The sequence below is a fragment of the Phoca vitulina genome, unplaced genomic scaffold (genome assembly GCF_004348235.1).
Source record: "Phoca vitulina isolate PV1807 unplaced genomic scaffold, GSC_HSeal_1.0 scaffold24, whole genome shotgun sequence".
Taxonomy (NCBI): Eukaryota; Metazoa; Chordata; class Mammalia; order Carnivora; family Phocidae; genus Phoca; species Phoca vitulina.
The window spans coordinates 46082-71013 of record NW_022589727.1 but is presented as its reverse complement, the minus strand read 5'-3'; the positions used below and the strand labels follow the sequence as shown (position 1 = coordinate 71013).

The 24932-nt window shown below is 48.0% G+C and overlaps 1 protein-coding gene across 4 annotated transcripts; it reads left to right on the top strand.

Annotated features, from left to right (window-relative positions):
• The first annotated feature begins 1321 nt into the window (after positions 1 to 1321).
• On the top strand, positions 1322 to 24786 carry SETBP1 (SET binding protein 1). 4 transcript variants are annotated; one of them, XM_032421338.1, is made up of 2 exons: positions 1322 to 1494; positions 21606 to 24786. In XM_032421338.1, the coding sequence occupies exon 2, from the start codon at positions 21777 to 21779 to the stop codon at positions 22278 to 22280; it is 504 nt and encodes a 167-aa protein (XP_032277229.1). In that variant the 5' UTR covers positions 1322 to 1494; positions 21606 to 21776; the 3' UTR covers positions 22281 to 24786. The 4 variants fall into 4 exon arrangements, with proteins under 4 accessions (XP_032277229.1, XP_032277230.1, XP_032277231.1 ...); XM_032421339.1 differs by lacking the exon at positions 1322 to 1494 and adding an exon at positions 1995 to 2136; XM_032421340.1 differs by lacking the exon at positions 1322 to 1494 and adding an exon at positions 2143 to 2777.
• The last annotated feature ends 146 nt before the right edge of the window (positions 24787 to 24932 follow it).

Here is a 24932-nt window from a genome sequence, read left to right as displayed (position 1 = left end):
AATTTTTGTGAATAACAAAAACATGCACCTAAGCAACTGAGTGCGTATATGTCGCTTAACAAAAATAAATAAATAAATAAATAAAGTAAAATAAAATAAAATAAAAAAGTAAAATAAAATAAAATAAACCCCTGAAAGTGAAATGCAATTACCAGGTTAAAAAAAAATGCACCCAGTTTCCAGAGCCTATCACATCTCGCGCCTCATCGCGCAGCTCCCCCCCAACACTGCTCCTGTTGTGTCAGATAGTGGCAGTGTTGAGCCCGGGAACCCGCGCCGAGCCCGCGGCGGTCCCCGCGGCCGCCCAGTCCCCGCGTCTGACTCCAGCGCGCAGGAGCCACTGGGCCGCGAGGGCGCTGGGGAGCGGGAGGGGCGCGAGGGGCGGCGAGGGGTCACCGGTCGGCCTCCACGAACTGTTTTCCTCCTCCCCCAGCAAGACCCCACTCCCTCCAATTGATCGAAATTCACCGAAATTCACCGAGAGAGGGAGGGTGTAGGGAGAGGTCGCTCGCTGGTTACTGGTTGCGCCTCCCCCGGCTCGAGCCGGGAAGCGGCCCCCGGTCCGTGGGACGAGCAGTGTGGGCGCCCGCGCCCCCTCCGAGGCAGATCGCGGGGTGGCTGTCCCCGCTCGGCTCGCCGCGCTGCCGCTCCGATCCTCCCCCCTCCCCCGCCCGCGCCCTCCCCCTTCCTTTCACTAGGACTCCGGGACTCGGGAGAGGGCGCGGGAGGCAGGCACACGGGCCCGACCCCACTCCAGCGCTCGCCGGGGACGCGGGCGGGCGGCGAGGGGACGCGGCGGGGGCGCGGGGCGGGCGCGGCCATGGAGCGGCGGCGGCGGCGGCGGCGGCAGCACTAGCGACCGCGGGCGGACGAGCGGGCGGGCAGGGCCGCCGGGCGCCGCGGACCGAACTGCACAGCTCAGCAAAAGCGCCCTCGCCCTCCGCGCGCCGCCTCCTGCGAGCCCAAACCCGGCAACATTTTTTAAAGCTCCAACCCATCCTTTGAAGAAAAGAAAAAAAAAATAGCATTGATCGGAGAGACGGGGATATATATATACATATATAAAATTTTTTTTTTTTTTTGGCTCCTGCTAAAATTAGCCGGGCTCGCCGCGCGCCTGTGTGCGAGTGTGTGCGAGTGTGTGTGCGTGCGGGCGTGTGTGTGTGAATGTGATTACTCCAGGACTCCTCGGGCTCCGGAGACGCCATTTTCCCCCTTGATATCTCTCTCCATAAATCGGTTGCGCGGCGGAGGCGGCCGCGCCGGGCGGGAAGCGCGGGGCCGGCCGGGGCGCCCGCCGCTCGCCGCCGCCTCCGCGCGCCCGGGGGCCCCGGCGCCCCCCGAGCGAGGGCGGCCCGCCCGCGGCTCGCCGTTTGACAGATGCTCATCGTCATGGAGTTGCCGCAGCAGCACCTTTGGGGGCTCGGGCGAGCGACGGGAGCCGGGATCTGAGCGAGCGCCGGGGCCAGCGGAGCCGGAGCCGCCGGGACATGGGTGAGCACGCGCGGCGACCTTGGCCCGGGAGCACGGCGCCCAGCCTCCCGCGGCGCCGCGGGCCCCCGCACGCCCGGGGCCGGGGGCGGTGTGAGTGCCCTGTGTGCAAAAGTTAACGTCGCCTCGCCGGGGCTTTGACTTTGCACCGGGCGGGAAGGGGAAGACGGGGCCGAGGGGGCGGGATGCCGGTCCCCGCCAGGCTGCGGAGGATGGGCGCGATTCCGGCCCGCCCGCGGGTGGGCAGCGATGCTGGCTCGTTTGGAGTGGCCCGTTGGTGGCAGCGATGGTGGAAGCGTCGGGCGGGAGGGCTGGGAGCTTATTGAGTTTCGCCTAATCTGATTCTCCCCAACCCCCCCGCCTTTTGCACCCTCCCTCGGTCCAGCCGCCGGCTGCCGGGGCTGGCGGGTTTGGCGTTGGTGGAGTGGACTCGGGAGGGGGAGGGGGTAGGGAAAGGGGTGGGAAGGCAGCAGGACGTATATATATATTATTTTGGGGGGTCTCTTTGTAACTTGCAGGTTAAGTGGAGCTAGAGAGCTACATTGTAACCTAGTTGGATTTTTTTTTGGCGGGGGGGAATGTATGAGAATCTAACGTGTCGTTAATAGAAAGAAGAACAGGGAAGAAGTGGTCCAGCCGGCGAAGGTTGGTGTGTGCTTGTGTTGTGGCTCTGTGTTAGTCTTTCTCTTAAAATCTTAATCAATGGATCTGAGTCTCTTTCTCGTGCTCTCCGGTTTTGGGACTCTGAAAAGACAGGAATTCCCTTAAAAGCAGACGACTGCCTTTTTTGAAAGCACGCATTGTGTGTGTTTCTAGAGGAGCCCTGGGCTGGAGAATTAACGGCAGGCTTCCCCGTTCGGTGGTTTCCAGTGGGAAATCACTACGGAAAGGGAGCCCTTCAGTATCGATTTATTGTTTTTGTCTTTCAAGCCATTATCTCCTTGGCTAAAATACTGTCTGAGAAGTTCCACAGAGACAGAGTCAGGTAAACTGGACTGGGCAGATCTTTAGCAAGATGGTGATAACGGTGATGCTGTTTTGGGTGTCTGTTTGTGATGGAAGCATTGCTGGGTAATAGCAATTTCTGATCGGTAGAGCATGCTGGTTCTAAAAAAATAAGTGACTTGCCTAAATGCTGTCTTCCAGTCCCCCTCCCCTACACGCTGCAAACACCCCTCCTCCCATGACCCACAGGCTTACAACAATTCTGAAATCGGATCCTACTGGAAATATTTTCTTTGGAGATCGGAAAGTTGTGCAATTGGAAGTGGAAGATGAGGCTAGAGGTACCGGGGGTGCGGGGAGGAGGAGGGCTCTTATTGCCCCCTGATGCTGCATTTATTCTTTATGTGTGTCTGTGTGGGTTCTGAGGGTGTGTATATCCATCTAAAAGGACTGTTGAGGGAAGGATTTCCGATTCGTTTCCGCTTCAAATAAACTGTCCTGATAATCTCATGGTTGGCGTCTAATGCTAAAAGGCCAATTTGTGTGTCTCTTTATCGCCTCAGAAACTCTTCCAAAAGGGCCGTTTAATTCTAGAATTCTATAACAGCTACTTTTCCTTCCAAGCCCCCACCCCCTACCCTCCACTATCCACACCTTTTTTTCCTAAAGTTTGGTTGGAGTCTGTGGTCTTTAAGGAAATCCAATGCTACTTGTTTTCCTCTTACATTATTTTTTGTTCTCTACCTTTTCATTCCTTTGCTCTTTATCCTGTTTTTCTTTTTTATCCTGTAGATTCATACAAAAAAAAAAAAACTAGTTTCATAAAGTAGCTGTACTAAAACTATCTTGCTGTTGGGGACCCACCTCCTACCCTCCTTTAGTTCACACAGGTAAATCTGATTCACCCCATTCAAACTCATCTTCATTTGCGAAACGTGTGTACACGCGCACGCGCGTGTGCGTGTGCGCGCGCGCGCGTGTGTGTGTGTGTCTTGGGAGGTGGGGACAGGAGTGGAGTAGAGAAGAGGAACGTGGAGAGGAAGGGTGGTGTTCTGTGCAGGCCACATCTGCAACACTGGGGCCAGACCTGGACGGTCTGGGAGTTTCCTTTGCTCACCCCAGTTAGCCGTCTGGCTGGGATGGGGAGGCGGGGCCAAACTGGCCAGGGGCGTGTGAGGGAGGAGAAAGTTTGTAGCACTTTAAAATGTAGCCAGTTTACAATCCCTGGTCACTCCCTCCCCTTTCTCCTCCTTTCTGTGGCTTCCACCATCCAGAGACTCCCGGAGGGAGGCTTGATCTCCTGCCCTGACTCAGGAGTCCAAGGTTTCAGAGCGAAGTTGAAGATGTGTTTTCCTCTGTACTTAATGAAATTGTCTGCTACCAGAGAAGGGCGTTAGGACGGATCAGAAGAGTAAGGTCGAACATAAGAGTATCTGCAAACTTCAGGGAAGGTAGCCTGAGAAGATAGGGAGACCAGGTACTCTGAAAGGGCTGCTTTGCACCTTATGCCCCCTCCCCCGGTAGGACAAAAAATCAAAGTCTTGGGCAGTTGAGTTGGTGCAAAAGCTGGGCTGTGGGCACTGCTAGCCATTCTAGTAACCTGAGCTGGGCTGGGGGGAGGAGGTGGTGAGGGAATGCAATCGGGAGCCAGAGGAGGGAAACGGACTTGTCTCCCGGAGCAGGGAAAATAGACGTGTCACTGGAATAAACAAACTGGAGGTGGGGGAGGGGATGGCTTGTAGTGAACATAAGGGGGAGTGGCTGAGAGGCAGCGAGCGGTAGGGTAGGAAGGGGCCACTTCTGGCTTGGGAGAAAATATCAACTGCCTTATATGTTCATAAATGGGCTAGGCAAGTGAAGGGGTGTAATCCGATGTTTTGTATGTTAACATCACAGTGTTACATAGGAAGGCACTGCTGGCAGGCCCAGTTTGGGACTTCCCACAGGGGAATCCTAGGGGTATCCCTGAGTGAACCTCTGTGGTGCTAGGAGGGCTTCTGGTCATGTACTTGCATTATTCACAGCAAGCTACTTTGTAAATCACAAAGTGAAACACAAATTTACTTTGTAAATCACCTGACCTAAATGAGGGTTTTGAGAAAGAGAAAACAGTGCTTGGAATATTTGTAGAATTTAGTTGAAAACCATAGGTGGGGAGAGGCAGGAGGCAGGAGTTTGCTGAAGAAGAAATAAATAGGTAGGCATTTCCCCTGGATTCCTGATTCTGTTTCTGCTGTTATCTTGACTTTCAATTCCATTAGGGGCTGAATCAATACTTCTCTGGCACAAAAATGTACCTCTAGGAGAGTTCTTTCAAGCCGGTCATTATTTTGAGTTGTACTTCAATCTCTGCTCCAAAGCTTCTCTATAATATGCAAAAGGAGGAAGATGAGAGTGGCTAGATGCATGGGACGTCCTTTCTGGATTCTTGCAGAGACACTGAAACTTGGCTGGGCCTCAGCCTCCCAGAATGCCAGTTTTTCCCTTGGAGACTTGAAGTTTTAATTGAAACCAGAAAGCTATTGAAGGCAGACCCAGCCAATGAAACCTTGTTTTCTCTGCTGCTCAGGAATGGGAAATAAATAATTTTTTGCTGATGGCATTTCAAGTTGCTTCAGTTCTGCTCCTGCCAGAAGAATGGGGTAAATTATTATTAACACATAGGCATTGTCAGGAGTTGCAGGACCTTAAAAAATGGGATGATGTTATTGAGTTTACTCAGGGCCCCACTGTGTGGGAGAGGTCTATGGGGTCGGGGGGGGGGGGGGTAGCTACTCTTGTCCGGGAGCAGGACAGCCCTTCCCTGAAGAAAAGGAAGCCTCATAGAGTCCTTGCCACACATCACTGTGCTTGGTCCTTTGGTTCCTGTGATGAAGGGAACAAAGCCATCCAACTTTGCTCCCGTTCTGCGGTCTGTTATAAAACCTGGGGAGCTTCTTAAAAATAGTTTAAGCCAGGATTAAGTGAGGAACACCACCATCCTACATATTGCCATGGGTTTGAGCTTCTTTTAGAGCTATTTCTAAAGGCCTCCCTGGTGTTTCACAAACTCTTCATCAAGCTGCAGACACTTTGGGTAGCCTAACACTTGATAAATGCAGAAAAAACACCAAGGTGTCCAGAGTGCACTACTTCATGAATACGGGGGATAGATGCCACCCTACAGTCTCGTTTCACTCTGGGTTTTCATTTCCATTTTCACTTAGCCCTCAACTAGATTCTGATGGCCACTTAGACTACCAAGTTGGGGCAATATGAAGTTTGGGGGGAACCGGTGACCTCAGATGACCGAGTGCAAGTTAATGGGCCCTTAGAGTTCTTATCTGGAATTTTCAAAGGTCTTTCAAAGTTTCAAGTCAGAGCAGCGTCCCTTTCAGAGTTGGTTTTCTTATATCCTCAGAGGGTGCCCTCCAAGGTTGACGGAGCATGTTTTTAATCGGCCTTTGGCTTAGAAACCCACAGTTGACTTCCTCTCCAGTTCAGAGCAAATGATGCCAGGGTCAAACGGAGAGCGAGAGCAGCTCTGAGGTCCACACGACACCTTTTGAGGAAGCAGGTAGCCCTTCCTAGGAACTGATGATGGACTGTGATCCACAGACGCTTGAGAAATAATTGTAGGCAAAGCCAGCTGAGCTGACACCAGGTAGGCTGAGGCTTCCACCTTTCCAAGTGCTGGGAGGGTTAAGGATGAATGGGGAGCAGATAGAATTCCAGAACTGTGAGCTTAGATAGATGTTTCCCTGACCCAACTTCTGCCATCAAAAGCACTCCCTTTCATATGCATGGCTCTTTGTTCTTTTCAAGACATCTTCCTATCAGATTTGCCCCCTTGATTCTCCTAAGGAGGGAGAAGCAGTGTATCCCCATTCAGAAGAGGAGGGACTGACACACTGACTTGCTGAAATGATGCAAGGTGGTGGCCCACCTGGGACCCGAAGGCTGTGTTAAAATATGAACAGCATCACACCTGAAGTGACAAGATCTGCTCTGGATCCTGTCCTCACTAGTCCCGGCTAAAGGACCCCTGGCAGGTTATTTAACCTCTTTGAGCCTCAGTAACCTAATCAGGAAAATAGGGATAAAGATGCTTACCCTGCCTATTTCACAGGGGTTGGGAGGATTAAATAATACCAGCTAATTTCTGTAATTGAGCTCTGAGAGGATTTCCATGCTGCCTTCTGGAAACTGGTGCCTGGGATTATTATCGCCATAGCCTGGAGATTAATAACCCTCTGGTGCGACCAGAAATGCCTACAGGGGCCCTTGTGTTCTAAGACAGTTGGGGAATACTTGTTTTCTGCTCTCGAGTTGACTCATAAGAAAAATGTGTGTATATATATATACATACACATCAGTGGAATTATTAGATGCCTTGTATCTGCCGTGTGTATCTAAGGCTCAGAGTCTCAGGTAATATCCAGTTTGGGCTCACAGATGTATTGGGGCTCAGGAAATGCTCTTCGCTAGGAATGAGAAGAACAAAAGGAGATGCACAGAGTGGGGGCAAGCGGGAGAGAGAATGAGGGGCAGGTGCTCCATAGGGAACCCCAGTGGCTGAGCAGTGACATTCAGGACAGAATGTTTAGCCTCTCTTAAGAGAAGACCTCCTAGCAGGATTGCCTCTGTCCCAGCAAACCTAGTACATTGTCTAGAATGAGGAAAGTTCTCCACAGTCCATTTGCTCCCAGCCTCCCCTGGATTGCTCCTCTTTCTCTTTCCCGTGATTCCTGGCTCGCCCTGTCCAGCGACCTGTGTGCAGCATGCACCTGGCTGCGTTCTCCAGTGAGCCCCGTTTTATGCAATGCTTGCTGACCTCTGCTCCCATCAGACTGGCTTCCTCGCTCACCTTGGGCCCTCTGAACGTGTGTCCGCCTCCGCACCTGGGCTCACTCTGTGTTGCTGCCTCCTCTCTGGAAGGTGTCCCGATGGGTCCCTTTTAGCCCAGGCATTTACCTCTTAGGACATCAGACCAGCTCGCAGCTCTGCACCCTGGTCTCCAGAGCACTTTGGGTCTCAAGCACTCGCCTGGCAACCGGCTCACGCGGCTTTGCTGTTTGTTGTCACTACCGCCCTGGGCCATGAGTCCTTAAAGAAAGGGACCAGGTTGTCCCCACAAAGCCCTGCCCCTCCTTACAAGTGATTTCTGTGGTGTGAATGAATCACAGAATTTATGCAGACATAGAATATTAAAGGTAAATGTTGTTTAAGGTGCACCGGAACTCTGGACCGTGAAGCAACACAGTGTGTGCCTCTTAAACAGAGTGAGTAAGAACCACTTATGTTAATGGCTTTTTATACTTTTGGCTATCTTTCAGGGGCAATCACGCACTCCGTCTCTCCCTCCAAGCCTAAGAGGTAATGATGTTTTACCCCATGTACATCCTAACAGGCACTGATTCACTCATTCATTCAATCATCAACCATTTATGAAGTGCCTACTAGAGCATCATCTCTACACTAGCACACCCAGCTCTTGACTTTCTCTGAAAATTCCAGTTGCTTTTTTTTTTTTTTTTTTTTTTTTGTCCACCACACTCGTTTTGGCACTTAACCATGCAATCTTCTTTGTTGCTTTAGTCCAAGTGCTTCCCCACTCCTTGGTGACTGAGTGAGCCTGGCCGCAGTGGAAAGGAAGCTGGAGCAGAGAAATGCACTCAGCGGGGACAGGTCCTGGGCAAGGCTCCTGAGAGGCAGGCTGCAGGCTGGGCTGGCCACCCATTAGCCTATGATGGAGGACAGGCTGAGCTGCCTTTCTAGTCCCTAGCGTGAGGCATCCTGAAGTGAAAGAGTTTGATTGCTATGGAGCGAGGGCACCATTCTGAAATTCTGTGATTGTGTAGCTAAAAATGTCTTGGGGATTTTGAAGCTTTTTTTTTTTTCCTAAAGCTCAGAGCTCCTCAGACCCATTTAATGACACCCCAACAACCATCCAAACCAGTCCCACTGAGGAGTTGTGCACTTTGCTAACTGTTTGCTGTGGTGGATAAGTTCTAGAAATGGAAATAGGGTCAGCAGAAGCTCCCCTGTTAGAACCAGAGAGCCAGACTTGGGGGACGGGGATGGGGACGGGGAGAGGAGGAGACAGATGGTGGGCTAAGTGCGAAGAAAAACCATTAAGAATACGACAGAGAATAGTGTGGAAGGAAGAAAAGGAAGGATTCTCTACATCTTTTTTGAATACTGGCCCCCTTTGCTGAGCTAACTGCATTGGGACAAGGGAGATAGTACAGACGGCGTAGAAAATCTGGAGTATATTCCCTATCTGGGCTTTGCTACTGCCCCCTGCACCAAGTAGGCGTCTGGAATCTCTATTTCCATGGACCTCCTGGATCTGGGGGGCTGGGCGTTATTGTTTCTTGTGGATTCCATGGGGCATGAAGGCTGAGGCCATGCCCGTGCTCCTGGCGTGTCTTCTCCATCCCCACAGCAGAGTCTGCCCTGCTCTGGCCTGTGTTCAGTAACAGCTGGTGAGTGGGTTTCTGTGCATTCTGAGGTCAAAGGGGGTGATCCCCAGTTTGTCCAAAGCCAGGAGCCTCTGTGATTTGGGTTGGGGTGGGATCAGGAACGTCGGGCTTTGATCTGAGGCCCTGTGAAAGTTCAGCAGGAATTCTTGCTCACTGAGGAGCACACTGGTTGGATATTTAGGAAGAGGGAGGTTCTGCAAGCTACCAAAATGTGGCAGTTATGCTTATGCTAAGACTTATTTGGGATAGGAGAGAAGAAAAGCAAGCAACACTATTAGCCTAACTTGGTGAAAAGCAATTTCTTCACTGTTCCTTCTATCTGCCAAAGATTTGCAGTTCGGTCATTGGAAAGAAGCTGCTTGAGTTTGGACTTGGGGCTGGAGAGATGGGGAGACTGGAGATGCTGAATTTGATGGATCCAACGCAGTAGCCTGATGAGAACATTGGGGCACCATTGTTGTGCTTGTAGCAGAATAATGAAATCCAGGTGGCACACCCTTGCAGTTGGTGACTCTGCCTGTGACCGATTGTTATTTGAGCAATGAGAGCTTTGATTTTTTTTTTTTTTAAGTATGGATTAATAATGGTGGCTAAAAAGAATGATTTGTTGTGAGAGCCCTATGGGCCTTCTTTCTGATCATTACTTTGTACTCAAGAGCTTGCTTACAGTGAGTTTTTTGATCCACGAATACTTATTAAAATCTCAACATTGCTACTGTGCAAGCCATTGTTCCTGACACTTTAGGTGGAAAAGGTCTGGTAGAAGACATGACTTTTGCCTTTGGAGAGTGGACAGTATGTCTGTAGAGACACGCATAGCTCCAATGGAAAGCTTCAGTCTGCAGCCAAAGTGGGAGCATGATCTCATGGAATTGTGCTATTTGTGTGATCAGGAGCTGTCAGGGAAGGCTTCGAGGAGGACGTGGTGTTGGGTTTGGCAATAGAATTGGAATGGGGGAGGTTCTTGGTGGGTAGAATAGCTTTGGTATAGGAGCAGAGGTGGGACAAAGTTCCCATGTGAATTTGGCACTGTCACAGCAAGTGGATGCTACTCATGAACAAGCAGGGCAGCCGGCCGGAGCAGACAGCCCCCATGACGAAGGTCCAGCTGGCTGAGATTGGGGGGCAGATCACCCATGGGAGTCTTCTTGCTGGTGTGAGGTCTTCTCAGGGGGAAGGACCAAGCCCAGGGCCCTCTAAGTTGGACCCAGTCTAGCTGTCCAGAGTTTTCATTCAAACTCATCAACTTTTCAGCCCTCTGATTCAACAGACTTTGTTTGCTCATTGCCATTTAAACATGAGCGTGACCAGACCCTGATGGGTGCTGGGGGGATGCCAAGAGATGGAGAGGACACTGTCTCTGCCCTCAGTCTGGTAGAAGACTTTGTAAGAACTTATGAAAGCCAGCAGAGGAGTAGCGGAGGACAGTGGCCTAAGCCTAACTGAACTGCAGCAGGAGCCCAGGGAAGGCCAGAACGTCAGGGGCTGGACAGATCCCAGAGAGCTTCAGGGAGCAGGCGGTGCATGCGCTGAGTCCTGAACACTGCGACATTCTTGCATAGGTTCAGAGCCATCTTCAGAGAAGATACTCAACTTGGTAATGTAGAGGCAGAAAGAAGACCACTGCCCAGAGACCAGGGTTCTCTGGAATGTCAGGGGACAAAACCGATGACGTGGGGCCCTGCGAGAAGGCGGCCAAGGCTGCATGTTGAGACGGGAGCCATGACCAGTTTTCAGAATGCAAGGGGAGTAGATGCGAGGAGCAGAAGGATGTGCCAATCAGAGAACGTTCACACATACCACACAAGAGAGAACCCCAACATCTGACTGTCCCATCCACCACTGAGCCTTGTCAGCCACTGACTCTTCAGTCTGGGGTTCAAAAGAGGCATCTTTAGAATAAACAATAAACTACATACAAGCATTCAGAATGGGGATCAGCCACTCTGGGGAACAAAAATGCTCTGCTACTGGCATTCATCAACAGGGGCTTAACGTATAATTGGAGAAAGACATATACAAGTTTTCATAACAATGCAGTATTTAAATGGCAGTTCAAGATTGCTGAAGGAGAAATATAAAGGAAGGGAAATGGAGCTAATATTTGTTTAGCTCTGGTAGGCCTAGCATCCCCTTTGTGGCAGAAACACAAACATGTAGGTGTCAGATTATACTTTATATTCAAACAATAGTGAGCAAAGCAATTTTGGAATCAGATGGTTGAGAAGTTGAGGGACTTGAATTAGGACTGAACAGGGAGTGGGGTCAAAATTAGAGGCCCTTGAGAGAAAGACTATGGAATTTGTTATTTGTTGGATTGTTTAGTTTATCCCCTTTGCCTTCAGGTAAGTCTATCATTTTCATCCCCAATTTACAAATGGTAGGGTGGAGGACCAGAGTTTAAGTTGACCACTAACTCTGGGTATTTAAAGACTGGTGGCATTATGAGTCAGTGGAAAGTAAAGGACATTTGGAGTCAAAGAGCACTATCTCAGTGATTTAAATTAATTTCTCAACTTCAGTTTTCTTATCTTTAAAATGGGCACATCTCAGGGTTAAATCCAAGGAAAAACCTAAAGCACCCATTATATACTAAATGCATGTTAAAACTTAAGATCATTTTCTTTGCCAGGTGTCACTCTCTCTTCTGCTTGGACAGGAAATATTATGATCACAGTTACTTCTTATAGGTCTACCATATTTCAGCTACTCGGGTGCTATTCTGCATATGTTACTTACTGTTGTCCTTGGACAGTTCTGTGAAAAGACTAGGAGGGCAGGTGAGAGAGCTGATGCCCAGGATTTGAAGCGATGTGGTGAGTCAGATGGCAAAGACTGGTCTTGGAGCTCACATCTGTAGAAGTAGCCAGGGGTGCTCGGTTAAAAGGTGGCATCGCTTTGTATTTTAGAGACGTTATCACGTAAAAGTAAGACTACAGGCTTTGGAATCGTATAAACCCTGAATTTGATTGTGGATCTGGTAGAAATAGTGTGGGCCCTTGAGCAAGTTATTAACCTCTCTGGACTATTATTTCCACATCTGTGAAATGAGGACAGGTCTTCCGTATAGCAGGGCCGCTGTTTCGATTAAACTCATAATGCCTTTTGTGCTCATTGGTTGCGTTTACGCCCTTACTCAGGGCGAGTGCGTGCTTTCCTTGACTGCATGGAGGAGCACAGGCAACAGGTGATACGCCAGAGGTAGAGCTTGCCCTACGAACTTGGGGATTGGCCCAGCCAGAGCTTTAAAGATCTTTCCCCAGGGGCCCCAAGGCTCATGCGGTTGTGTTGTGTTATTGGTTCCCAGAGGAGGCACTGTTTTTTGAAGCTAGAGCTGGAACTGTTGGTTAATGCATAGTGTGCAGCTTCAGGCCTCACAAGTTTGATTCTGCTTCTCTCCCTATCGTGGAGATCCCTGAACACCGGGGCTGATCCTTAGTTTTGCATTAGGCTCAGCCAGATGGAGCCACAGACCCAGCACAATCTATAAGGAGGTGGAAGGTACCAGTCCAGCCTTTGGAGGACGCTGGTTGTCAAGTTGAGGAGACAAGGCTTAGCATCTGAGAATGTCAGAGCTGGAGGGGGTTGCAGAGTTTACCTTATTTCACTCCATTCTACAAATGAGGTTGGGGAGACCCAGGGAGAAAAAGGAACGTTCCCAAGGCCACTAACTCCAGTTGGCAGAGCAGGGAATTGAGCCTGTAATTTGTACTAAACTCAGTCATTTTCCTCTATAAGATAAACTGGGAAGAAGAAAAAAGCAATACTCAAACAACATCAAACACTCAAGTTAGCAGGTGCAAATTAAACTATTTGTATGTGCTTCCCATTGTATCGGGAGATTGGGGAGGTTGGTCTCCAACCCCTGTCCCTCAGGCTTTACTTGGGATCTGTGAAGAGAGGCAGCAATTAGCCAAACACCAGCTTAGATGACACAGACTAGGGAGGAAATCAAATTTACCAAAAAATTTGAGCATCCACCAAGGTGATCCCAGCATGTTCTTTCATAAATATCTTATTTAATCTTCAATTACTTCTCAAAACAACCCTTGAGGTAGGTTTATAACCCAATTTCCAAATGAGACTTGAACAGTGTAAACATATTTTCTAGGAACAGTCACTAAGTGGGAAAGAGAGGCTAAGTAATCTAAACATGTGACATCAGATCGGTGCTACTTCCATTCTTCTTTTCAAGGGGAAACATGGCTTGGACACTGTCTGTCGGATCCTTACTGTGTGTAGGATCCTTGTGCTCTGAAGTGTGTCAGAGATCCATGGGAAACTCAGCCCCTACCCTTGTGGAGTTCCTGGTCTGGTGGGAGAGATAAATAAGTAAATGGAACATTGTAATACAGTTTGCCAAATGCTTTGATAGCAGAATGCCTAGGGAAGTGAGAGCAAGACCATCTGTGAGTGTGTGTGTGTGTGTGTGCACGTGTGTGCATATGTACACACAAGGGAAAAGGAATGGAAAAGGAAGGTCTAGTCGGCCTTCATGAAGGATGTGAATCTTGACCCAAATCCTGAAGGATGACTTAGAGGTGACAATGTAGAGAAAGGAGAAAGGGCAGCTGGAGGAATTAGTAGGGAATCCCATGAAGTGATGCAAATCAGGGGCCTTGTAGCTCAGCAAACACTGTTGGGGAATGTGGGGGGCGCGGGTGCAGCACTCAGGGAACACTGCTTGGAGGAGGTGATCTGTGATCAGGAAGGTACCACCCAGGTACATGGTAGAAAAAAGCCACTGAGTCTGACCTTCATTCTTTGCCGTGGGTCACGGTGTGTTTGTAGGGTTAGAGAGTCATGGTGCAGAGCCACCTTTGCCCTCGCTGATTGAGAGCTGGGTAAGGGTTGGGTCACTTGATCAGTTTACCAGTGTTGATGGAGCATTTACTCTGGGTGTTTCTGCAGCAGGAAGGATTTCAGGGACACATCACTCAGAGTCATGGGCAACTGAGTCAAATGGCTTTTGGTGGCCTCTGACACGGTCTCTCATTCAGCATTTACTCAGCGAATAATTTGAAGTGTTGCTCCATGGATCAGGGGGTGGACTAGACTCTGGGGATTCCATGGTGAGCCAAACAGACATAGTTTTTGCCCTCGGGGACTTACCATCTTGTGCGGGAGGAGATGGGGTGCAGAGTTACAAGCAAGAATGGCATGTGTGTTTATAAAATATAATAAATGCCAGTGAATAAAAGCTCTGTGCTGTAAAGGCACAAAATAGGGAGTCCTGATCTGGCCGTGAAGCTCAGGGAAGTGCCATTTGACCTGCGCCTGAGTAATGAAGACAGGAAGACTTGGCTCAGGCCAAGTCCATCAAATGGGAAAGGCCACTCCTGACTCCCCACCTAAATACCTTAGGTGACATAAAGAAAGATGAACACTCATCCACCCCCAAAACCAAAGTCAGACTATCAATCTCTTGAAAGTATCTGAGAAGGGATGCTTATAACTTTAGGCCAGTGAGCCTAGGTGGAACTACATTAGCTTCCCTAGCTGTCACGAGGTAGGATTACACTCCATCCTTTTGCACCATTTGCCTTCCAAGATCGGAAACTCCTAATTTCTGTGAACTAGAAAAACTGGCAGTTGTCGGGTCTCCTGCATGGGCAACTTTAATAAGACAACTGGAGATGGTTTCCTTCCTACCGGCGTTATACATAATCTCAAAAGTCTACAGCTTTCAGGAAACAAATGGAAAAGACAGAGGGAGGGAGGTTTGGGAGGAGTGGAAGCAGGGCATTGACTTCTAGGCAGAGACGGCTCCTCAAGTCCAGCTCTGAGGGAGACATAAAGAGCCCTTGTCACAGTGCCTATTGGGCATTTCAGCTCTTCAGAGTGTCAAAGAATCCGGCAGAAGAAGCCCTCAGAGTCCAGCAAAACAGTCGCAGGTAGATGTCTACTGTTGGTGGCTTCCTAGTAAATGCTTAACGCCCTGTTCTCCAGATTTGGTTTTCAGCTGCTATTTGTGGAGTTTGCTGATTCCTGTGGTGTAAACGCTCCCGCCGTAGCCAATTTTCAAGCAACCAGCCTGACCCCATTGCATGTGGGGCTGGGAAGAGAGACCCAGGAGAGGCCCTCAGGAGCCCCTCAAGCCTCGCTCTAGCACATGGCTGTTACGTTCGTCAGAATCCGAGAGGGTGGGATCACTGATAACAGCAACAGCCCTAGAGAAGAAGGATTTGACCTCCTTCCAGATGGACGGACCGTAGAGACAAAAGCAGCCCGGTGCTTTCTCTGTAGGTCCAGATTCCTCTGTAGGATGCTCTCCTCATTGAGAGCATGAGCAAAGAGGAAGAACCAACATGAGGCCTTAGAGGGGAAAACACCCAAGTAAGGTAAAAGGAGCAGTATCATGAAAATTAGTTACTACAACTGCAGAATAAGAATTTTAGGAAGCTGCCAGACATCTGCAACAGGAAGAAGCGCGACCCTGGTGGGCTAGGATCACAACGTAACGGGGAGGGAGAGGGCCGGGATGAAAAGGCATCAGAGTCAGCTGGAAGGAGGGTGAATGAGGTAGAGAAAGAAGGCCAGGATACGAGCTGTGTAATAGCAGAGTGAAATGTCCACGGAAAATCGAATTACGTTGCTATTATGGAAGGTAGTTTAGGGTTTGCTCTCCCACAGTGCAAAATCAAGAAATGAAAACAGTGAGAGAGAAAATGAGGGCAACGGAGGACAGAAATGGGAGCTCTAAAGTGAGGATTATGGGGAAAAACTGAGAAAGAAGCCTGAACCATTGAATAGAAGAAATACCTAAAGGAATGATCAAAGAAGATATTCCCAAACTAGGAAGAACCTGCCTCTGTAAATCCAAAAGGCTCATCGTGTTGTGGGAAAAATGAAAGAGATCCGCGCTGTACTCATTTTGTCATTAATAAAATTCTAACATAATGGAAGGAAAATCTTCGACTATAACAGCATAAAAGAAGTTGCCTACAAAGGAAACAGACCAGGCTGGCCTCCCTCCATTTTCTCCTCTGTGACTTCAAATGTTAGAAGACAGTCTTCAGAGTTTTGAGGGGGAGAGGTCCTGGCCTGAGGATTATGCTTTTACAGGTAAAGATGGGAGAAGTGCCTTATGGGGATTTGCAGAGCAGAGAGCCGACTGAGGTGGGGCTGTAGGGGAAGAGTTCTGGGGGAGTGGGGAAGGTCAGGAATGAGGCAGAGGACTCTTCCCATACTTGTGATGGTTTGCCTTTAAGACTGTATGGGGTGCAAGTGTTATTTTTATTTTTATAAGGAGCATGTGGTTCTATTAAAAAAAAAAAAGATAAAAGCCATAACCTAATAAGGTAGATCAGGAAGACATTTATTCCATCTTGTTGATGAGACATCAAGGCTGAGAGAGTGCTTCTGAAGGCTCCTACTTGACAGGATTAGGTCCAGAATCCACATGTTTTGACTTCTGTTAAATATGCCACGGGCTCTGCCAGTTCCACCATATTGTCTCTTTGGAAGGCGACAGTCCGGCTGACGGATGACCTGCATGTGGGTGGTGCCCTGGGAGCAGAGCTGATGGGAGAGGTGGATGATAGTGGGAAGCTGTGTTGGTTTGTTCATTTCTTAATTTGGTCAACCAGCATTTCTTGAGTGTCCGGTATGTGTTGGGCACTGTGCTAGGCATGGGGATTTCAGGCATGAATCAAATGCCACCTACGTGTATTCTTTTGAGACTCAGTGTACTGCTGTGAGGGAGAAAGATGAAACACAGAGTTCTGCTTGGTTAAGGCCGGAGGTAGGGGTAAGCACATACATTATGCAAAGCCTAAGCCCATCAGAATCATCTGGAGGACTTGGGAAAAGCCAGAAGGCGAGACCCCCCACCCCTGGAGCTCTGATTCACTAGGTGGAGCCCAAGAATTTGCATTTCTGCCACCAAACTCTGGGATTAGTTAAGAGTTCCCCGAGGCTTCGGGCTTAGGAAAAATTCATCCATCTTGCAGATTTGGAGGTTAGAGAGGATGTATTCCTTGGGACTCATTTAGGTTCTGAGACACATCTAGCCAAGCAGGATTCCCCTGGTCCCTCAGAGAAATAATTCTGAAGGTCCACACTATCTAATTTGGAGTGCCCCCATAGGTCTGTGGCTGTGCAGGGTAAAGTTAGAGTCTTGATTCTGGAAGAACCCTCGCTCCATTCATTGCTGAGCTAAGCATGGAGTAAGGGACTCCAAGTGGCCTGTGTAACAGTCACTGTGAATGGCAGAGCCAGGAGTAGAGGGCAAGTTCCCGGATGCCCCTCCCCCCCACCGTGTTCCTTTCCAACATCACCACCCTGCTTCTCCCCCCTCTGTTTCCGTTAGACCTGCTGGGCAGTTATTTCCTCAGCAAGTTTGATTACTCCTATCCCCTGCCACCAGGTCCTGCAGGCAGCCACTGAAGGGTTAACTTCAGTTGGACCCGGAGCCCTGAGCCAAGTACAGAGTGTCCATTGTGCGCCCGCCCCCTCCGCCCCCTCCGGAGGAGTCGCTGACTGCTGGAATGTGACAAGGCAGAAGGTTTTCACCTTGCGTCGTTGGCTTCCCTCCTCTGTGAGTGTGCGAGTGGGTGCGTGTGCGAGTGGGTGCACGTGCTCACGCTCACATGATGGCAGGGGTGCACCACAACACAACTCTCAGTTGTCTTCCAGACTCACCAAAAAAGTGAACTGTGGATTTGGGTTGGCCGGTCTGTGCTGGGAGAAGGCAGAGGGAGAACAACAGCTTTGTGTGCTGCTGAAGTAAACAGACAGGTTAGGTTTCTTTGCTCTTCCCTTTTGAAGGCTTCTTTTTATTTTTTTAAGGTGAGGGGTGCATGTGGACATGGGGGGCTGGATAATAACCCTCAGCATGGACCTTGGATTTTGCAGAGGGCGCTTGGGCGGGCAGAGCTGTAGTTGGAGTCCTTAGAACCACAGGACTTGGAATAGCTGTCAGGGGGCTAATTCATTTTCATTCAGAAAGAACTTGAAGTCCTTCAAGTGCCCAATCCTGCACTGGGTGCTGAAGCGAATGTAAGAGCTGTACAACCACAGTTGGTCTCAGCCTGAGCCTGAATTGCAATCGAGGAAGGAAAATAAGATTTGTGTACTCAAAACAGCAAGAAGACAATGCCAGACTAGTATTTAGTGGCAAGCTATGCAGCCGGGTGCAGTGTAAGTCAGGCCAGGGAGCGAATGCTGTGGTCCAGAGTTTATAAAATGTTGCCATGGAGAAGTGAAGGCTTGGGCATGACCTTGAAATAAGGGAAGGCTTGGGTCTGTATGTTTGTTTGTTCCTTTGCGCAACAAACATTTGGTGAGGACCAACTTATTGCCAGTCGTTGCATGGGTTGGTGGAAGGAGATACAGAAAAGATTCTATAAAAATACCAAGGTGGAAGAATTCTGTGTGTGTAATGCCACTGTGGAGACTGGTTTGATTTGAACAGGGAATGTGAGTTCCAATGAGCCCTAGGACTGGATTCTTCAAGTGAGACCAGTGTGCAAAGTCTGGAAGTGATGTGTTCCTGAACACTGGGATGATTTGAAACTGCATTACTGTTTGATCTCTGGTATTTATCATGTCATACTCAGACTGGTCTGGTTCAGGTCCCCGTGTAGCAAGAATTGAATTTCAGCTGAGCCTCCTCATGGTCCCCCTGCCTCTACTATCAGGTTCTATTAATCCATCCCTTACACTACATGCTGGAATTATCTTTCTAAAGCACAGCTTTGATAGTGCCCCTTTCCTACATCCCTTAAATGGCTTCCCATTACCTGTAAGATAAAATCCAGCTCATTAGCATTGCATGCAAGGGTGTTCGTGATCTGGCTGTAACCTTTTATCTCCAGCTTTACCTTTCACCAGTCCCAATTTCGTACAGCATCTCCTGGCTGAACATCAACATTCTGTTTCCTGAGCATGACCCTGCAGGTTCCTGCCCCAGGCCTCGCCTCATGCTGTCCCTCGTGTCTTCCTTCTTCCCACTGGACCTGTTGAAGCCCCTGAAGGTCAAAGCCATTTTCTGTGCTCTCCTTGAAACCTTTCTGTGTGCTTTCCCATCGATTTATCTCTACTTTGCCCAAGGGGGAAACATTTTCTCTTTCCTTTGTTTCTCTCCTTTACTATAGGACATGTAAATATCTGCTCTGTTTCAGTTATTTTCCAGATCTCTCTTCAAGAACATAAGCTCCCTAAGGAAAGAGATTGTATTTCCATTGTTATCTTAGGGTCTTGACTGGAGGAGCACTGAAAAACAGATTGTTGGATTTTCATGTTTTGTGGACCTCTTATGACTTGAGCTTTAAGTGTTGGAGCACGGTCTTCTACAAATTAGTTAATGATTTATACCATCAACCCTAAGGAACTCTTTTTTTTTTTTTTAATTAGATTTGGTTACTTTTTTTTAAAAATTTTTTTATTGTTATGTTAATCCCCATACATTACATCATTAGTTTTAGATGTACATCAACCCTAAGGAACTCTTACAAGGGAATCTTTTTTTAATGGAAGATACTGTCTTAATAATATGCCCATTTCACACTGCTATCCATTCCTCTAAAGTTAGATTTCATCATCTTCTGTTTCATCACAGAACCTGCAATAGACGTTCAAAGTTCCAGATGGATTTAGTCTGGGAACTTTTAGTGGAGAACTTGCCTCACTTTTTCCCTGACACAAGGATAACTTCGTAGGCTGTGACAGGGAATTAAAATGTAACACTGAAGATTCCTGCCAGAGGAAGTAAACCACCAGACACGACCACGAAAACACGGCTTGCAGTTTGGATGGATTTGGGGTACAAGCTGAGAAAGATCTTTTGGACAATTGCTGCTTGACAACAGGAACACTTTCTAAGGCATCCGGATGTCTCCTCCAACATCTAGTATGGTCCTCGACACCAAAATGAATGTTGACTTGAATACGACTTTTTTAAAAATTATATAAAGTTTTGGGGAGGTAGGCAGATCGGTCTAGATGAGACAAATGATCTTATAAGTAAAAGAATCTTTCATTGTCATCGGGTCTCCCTGCCCTCCCCAGCCCCTAAGTGGGGACTTGGTCCATTCGGAGCCCGGGGCACAGGTGGCTGTTCAGTCTTTGTGTGACAAATTCAGTGAAGATGCTCTTACTCTCACTCGGACAGCCTCTTCTCTTCTAGAAATGCTGCATTCGTCGGCTTTTCCCCTAAGAGCATGCAGTTGTAAATGTGTCTTTCTGTAGGGCCGAGCAGTTTCCAGGAGCCGAGTACGCACCTGGGCGCCTCTGGGGAGCAGGTTCATGTTGAAACCCTGGCTGTCTTGCTGGCTAGCTTCCTCACAGGATGTCAGCTGAAAATGTCCTGATTCCAGAGGGAGAAAATACGTGGCCGGTCTCCAGGCTTCGTTTTTCGCTGTTCTGAATGTGCCTTTGCAGTTGTTGTTGGGCATTTTCTGGTGGGCACATGTGCTGGTTAATACCTTACATTGCTGGGCTCCAAGGTAGAAACTGAAGGTGTGGGGTAATGTCTTCTGCTGGGAAACCTCAGAGTTCTGAGCCATTTAAGAAGGCTTGAGTGTGATCTTACCTGCAGCCTAAGGGTGGAAGGAGACAAAGCCTTGAAGTTTTGTGCGGCCTCAGGGCTCTCAATTTTCTCTTGAGGAGGAGCATTGGGCTTCCTTTGGGGCTTTGAAAATGATGAGTCTGAAACTGGGAATAATGGGACATGTGGTGAGTAAGGGTGAGGGATAGTTTAGCTGATCCTATGATGGTCTGAAGAGAACCTGACTGATGTTTCTGGTTTCCTCTGGGAGGAAGGCAGAATCAAAGATCCCCGTGGGTGGGGAGAGGTGGGGAGGGGCGGTGGTGAGAGCCATCCCTGACATTTCCAAAGGCCTGTGAAATGCTCCCTCTCTCTCTCTTTCTCTTTTTTGTTGTCGTGTAGACAGAATGCTACTTCGTTTAAGGACCAGAAAGGGAATTAAAACTGTCTTGGACGGCTATTTTTATCTAAATAATTGATCATGATGAAATATCTTTTGTGTGGACAGAAACATTTTTTAGCAATTGTTTTGCATTAATCACAGCATTCGAAGTGCTTTTCCACTGAACTCTTTATGTTTTCCTCTTTCAAGCCTGCATCTAAGCTTTGCGTCTGTTTTAAGAAATAAAGATAATTTTGTGTAATTGAAATAATTTAGCATGAAAAATGATAAAGAAAGAATGGTCAGGAGGTTAGGTGAGTGTCCTTCCACCAAGATGACACAGGGTTTCACCCTGACAGCTCGGGGGGCGGGCGGTGTTGTGTTCAGTTTGCAAACTGTTCTTCACGTGTGAGAGGGAAGTGGTGCAAGAAGCCAGCCCAGTGCCGTTCCCACAGACCTGCCTCAACACTTCAGACTTCCCTTTCGTCATGGTTGGTTTTGATGGTGACTCAGCTCGCTGTGGCTTCAGTATAAAAAACTTCTAGCTTGTTATTGGACTGGAGGACTGGCTTCTCTTCTCTTTATTCTTGGGCCCATAGCCATAAAAATTAACAATTCAATGAAGGGCTGTGTGTGTGTGTGTGTGTGTGTTTCCCTCACTGCCAATAGAATCCGATTTGGGGATATGCATGTTCTGTTTGATTTTTTTCCCATCACTTTTTTTTTTTTTCTGATGGCCGTAGATTAGAGGGAAGGGGCTTCTGGAACTTAGGTTGAGTTCCTTTTGAGGTCATTTTCCTTCCTGCCACGACTAATTAATGTCTCTGCTTCTCAGTTGCAGATCTGACCTCTTCTGAACACGTGGCCGTGTCTCCATCCCTGGGACTCTGAACCCAGCAGCTGGACCACTTTGTCCTTGGGATTTTGGACGTCCTCTCTTCTCACCTTTCCCTTTTCCCCTCTTCCGTCCCGCCTCCTGAGAACTCCTGAAGACTGTAGGATTGTCATGGAGTCCAGGGAGATCTTAAGCAGCTCCCGGCAAAGGGGGGACGAGTCGGAATTCCTGCCTGTCTCCTCGGCCAAGCCCCCAGCTGCTCCTGTCTGTGCAGAACCTTTGCTCTCTGCTCCGGGAGCTGGGAAGGGGATCCCGGTGGGCGGAGAGCGCATGGAGCCAGAGGAGGAGGATGAACTGGGCTCAGGGCGGGATGTGGATTCCAACTCCAATGCAGACAGCGAGAAATGGGTTGCAGGAGATGGCCTGGAAGAACAGGAGTTTTCTATCAAGGAGGCAAACTTCACAGAGGGGAGTCTGAAGCTGAAGATTCAGACCACCAAGCGGGCTAAGAAACCCCCAAAGAATCTGGAGAACTATATATGCCCGCCTGAGATCAAGATCACCATAAAGCAATCTGGCGACCAGAAGGTGTCCCGTGCTGGGAAAAATAGCAAAGCCACGAAGGAGGAGGAAAGAAGCCACTCCAAAAAGAAGGTAGGGAACCCTGTTTTGTAGGCTTTTTGTTTATTCATTTTTGCCGTTCTCCCTCCAACTGTTAAAGGTCTGTGTGCTTATTACATATTTACTTTGGAATTATCAATCTCTTTGATGGAATACTTAGTGCCCTCCAGGAGAAATGCCTCTGATATCTTGGTATAGTGTCTAATTTATTATTATATCTTCTACCCACATGAAAATCAATAGCCTCTAGAATTATAATTCTGGAGCATTCCTGTTTATTGTGTAGCCACCAATTGACCGGGTCGGACCTGGCTAACCTGTGACAAAATATTTGCATCTTTTCGTAGGGTTAAGCGTGGGATGTTAAAAAATTTTTGGTCAATCATAACAGTCAAGAACCTATATAACCTCCTTTTGGTTTCAGTTACTGCTGTAAGTCTTTCTAAAATAGGCAAGTCACTCACTGGACTGAGGAAGCCATCTTCATAGGATTTAGGCTGCTAGAAGGCTAAAAGATCATTGCTCTGAAAACCAGTGGTGAGCCCTGGAGCTCAAGCTAGAGAAAGAAAAAGGGGCTGGTGACTGACCCTAATCACTGTTTAACACAGTGTAGATTTTTTAAGACTGGGCATTGAATGCACTCAGTTGGTTGTCATTTTCCTCCTAAAAGTCAAACAGATGACAAGCAGCTCTCTAGGTGGTGTCATTTGGTTGGGAATGAATGGGTCTAGGTTTCATCGTATTTATATCACATTGTGTTTATATCACAGTGACCTCCCTTCTTGGGAGGGGTATGGCACTCAGCCATGATAGCAGGGAATGGCCCTAGTCTGGGAAGTGTTTGTCCCCAAAACTCTCTGGGGCTGGTGAATGCCTCTGAAAGGGGCCCTGTTGTTTTCAGAGGTTTTGGGTTCAGGGTGGTAAGAGTTCATCAGTGTCTTTGTAACTTTCCCCCACATCTGATTTATTTGGGCTCTGGATATGATGGATTAGCTAAAAATAGCACATATGAATGACCCTCTCTCCTTTATGACTCAGAGATAATCTGTAACATTTATGTTTCTAGTGGTTTTTGAGCTTCTCAGAAGTCGCTCTCAATAGAACTGCTAGGAATCATGTTCTTTCTTTGGTGTAGGGCTTGTGTCCTTCCTCATGCTAAGTGTTTTGGCTGATATGTTGCATTTAAAATCCAAAGACTTGGATAAGAAGAGATTTCCTAGGGTGACCAGTGCCTTTCAGTTTGTTCAGACTATCCCAGTTTTAAAACCCAAAGTCCTACATCCAGGAACCCCTTCAGTCTTGGGCAAGCCAAGACAGTCGGTCGTCTTATTTTGACATTTGGAACATGCAGTAATTTTTAGAAGTTGGCTTGGTTTTTACAGAACATAGAGGTAGTGCTTTCCCTCCCCTGTCCTCATGACAAGTTGTGGTGGTTTCTGGGGTCTCTGTCATAAAACCAAAGATTCTCTAGATGCTTGTGGAACCTTCTGAAATTCTTGGAAGAGAATGCAACAGTTCAAATTAGGCTCCACTTAGAAAGTGAGGCTTTGCTTTGGAGTCGGGTCTCTTCAGCTTTGAAAATGAGTATCTTTGTCTCTGGCCACCGAGATGGCCGGTTCTTTGTGTATTGTCAGATTTTTGTGTGGGTGGGCAGTCTCGAAAACTGTGGTAACTGTTTTCGCTCCATCCCCCTCACTGCCAGGACTTGAGCAACAGCCCACGGTTTGGGGTGTGCAAAGTCAAATTCATTACCCTAGAAAGAGCTACGTTGTCCTGATCAGATATGACCTTACCTACAGCCATAGGACTGTTCCCAGAGATAGCCTTCTGCCTCTTTGAATGCCCCAGAATAAAATTCTGGATTTTGTGACACGGGGATGATTTCGAAGCTGCAGTGTGCAATGGACCTCCATCCTCATATCTGAAATTCTCAGGCTTGTCGTCCTCACCCAAAAAGCCGGATGCCCTTTGTGTGCTTTATTGGAAAGAGAGGTGAAATCACTTCTTTGAATGCGTGACTTACCAAGTAAGTGTTTTTAAGTCTTAGGAATTGGAAAGGAGAGAAAGGAAGGGGAAGGACTGAAATTTAGCTCTCAGTGCTGCATTATGCTGACACTATAAAGGGAGGATCTATAAAAATTTTAAATTCCTAAGCTTGCTTCACACTGTACTTCTCCATCCTTCCTACCTTTATTTATGCCTGGAGCTATTACTTTCCAGAAATGAATGCATGAAGTTATCAGTACTGAGTTTTAATCACTTGATAGATGATAGAAACATTCTCTGATCTCTATTGGATTAGAGTGTTAACTTTATTACTCTGCAGAGTTCCTGTTGGTTTGAAAAGACGGAGTTAGCAAAAGCTGAACTTGAGGTGAAGTAGAAACCGTGCTTACTGTTTCAGTGCTTGGAAGAATTCACTTATTCGTATGAATGTGAAATACGTGATCAGTAACTGGGGGTGGGGAAAGGATGAGGATGGTATTTGGTAAGCAATGAGTGTCTGACTCTAAAATCTAGTCTTCTGGATTTTTTTTTTTTTTTTTTTAAGCAAACTCTATCCCCAACGTGGGGCTCAAACTCATGGCCCTGAGATCAAGAGTCTCGTGCTCTACTGACTGAGCCAGCCAGGTGCCCCCCACCCTTTTTTTTTTTTTTAATGAGGCAAGCCACTCATTGAAGAAGTATTCATGGAGTGGCCCCTGG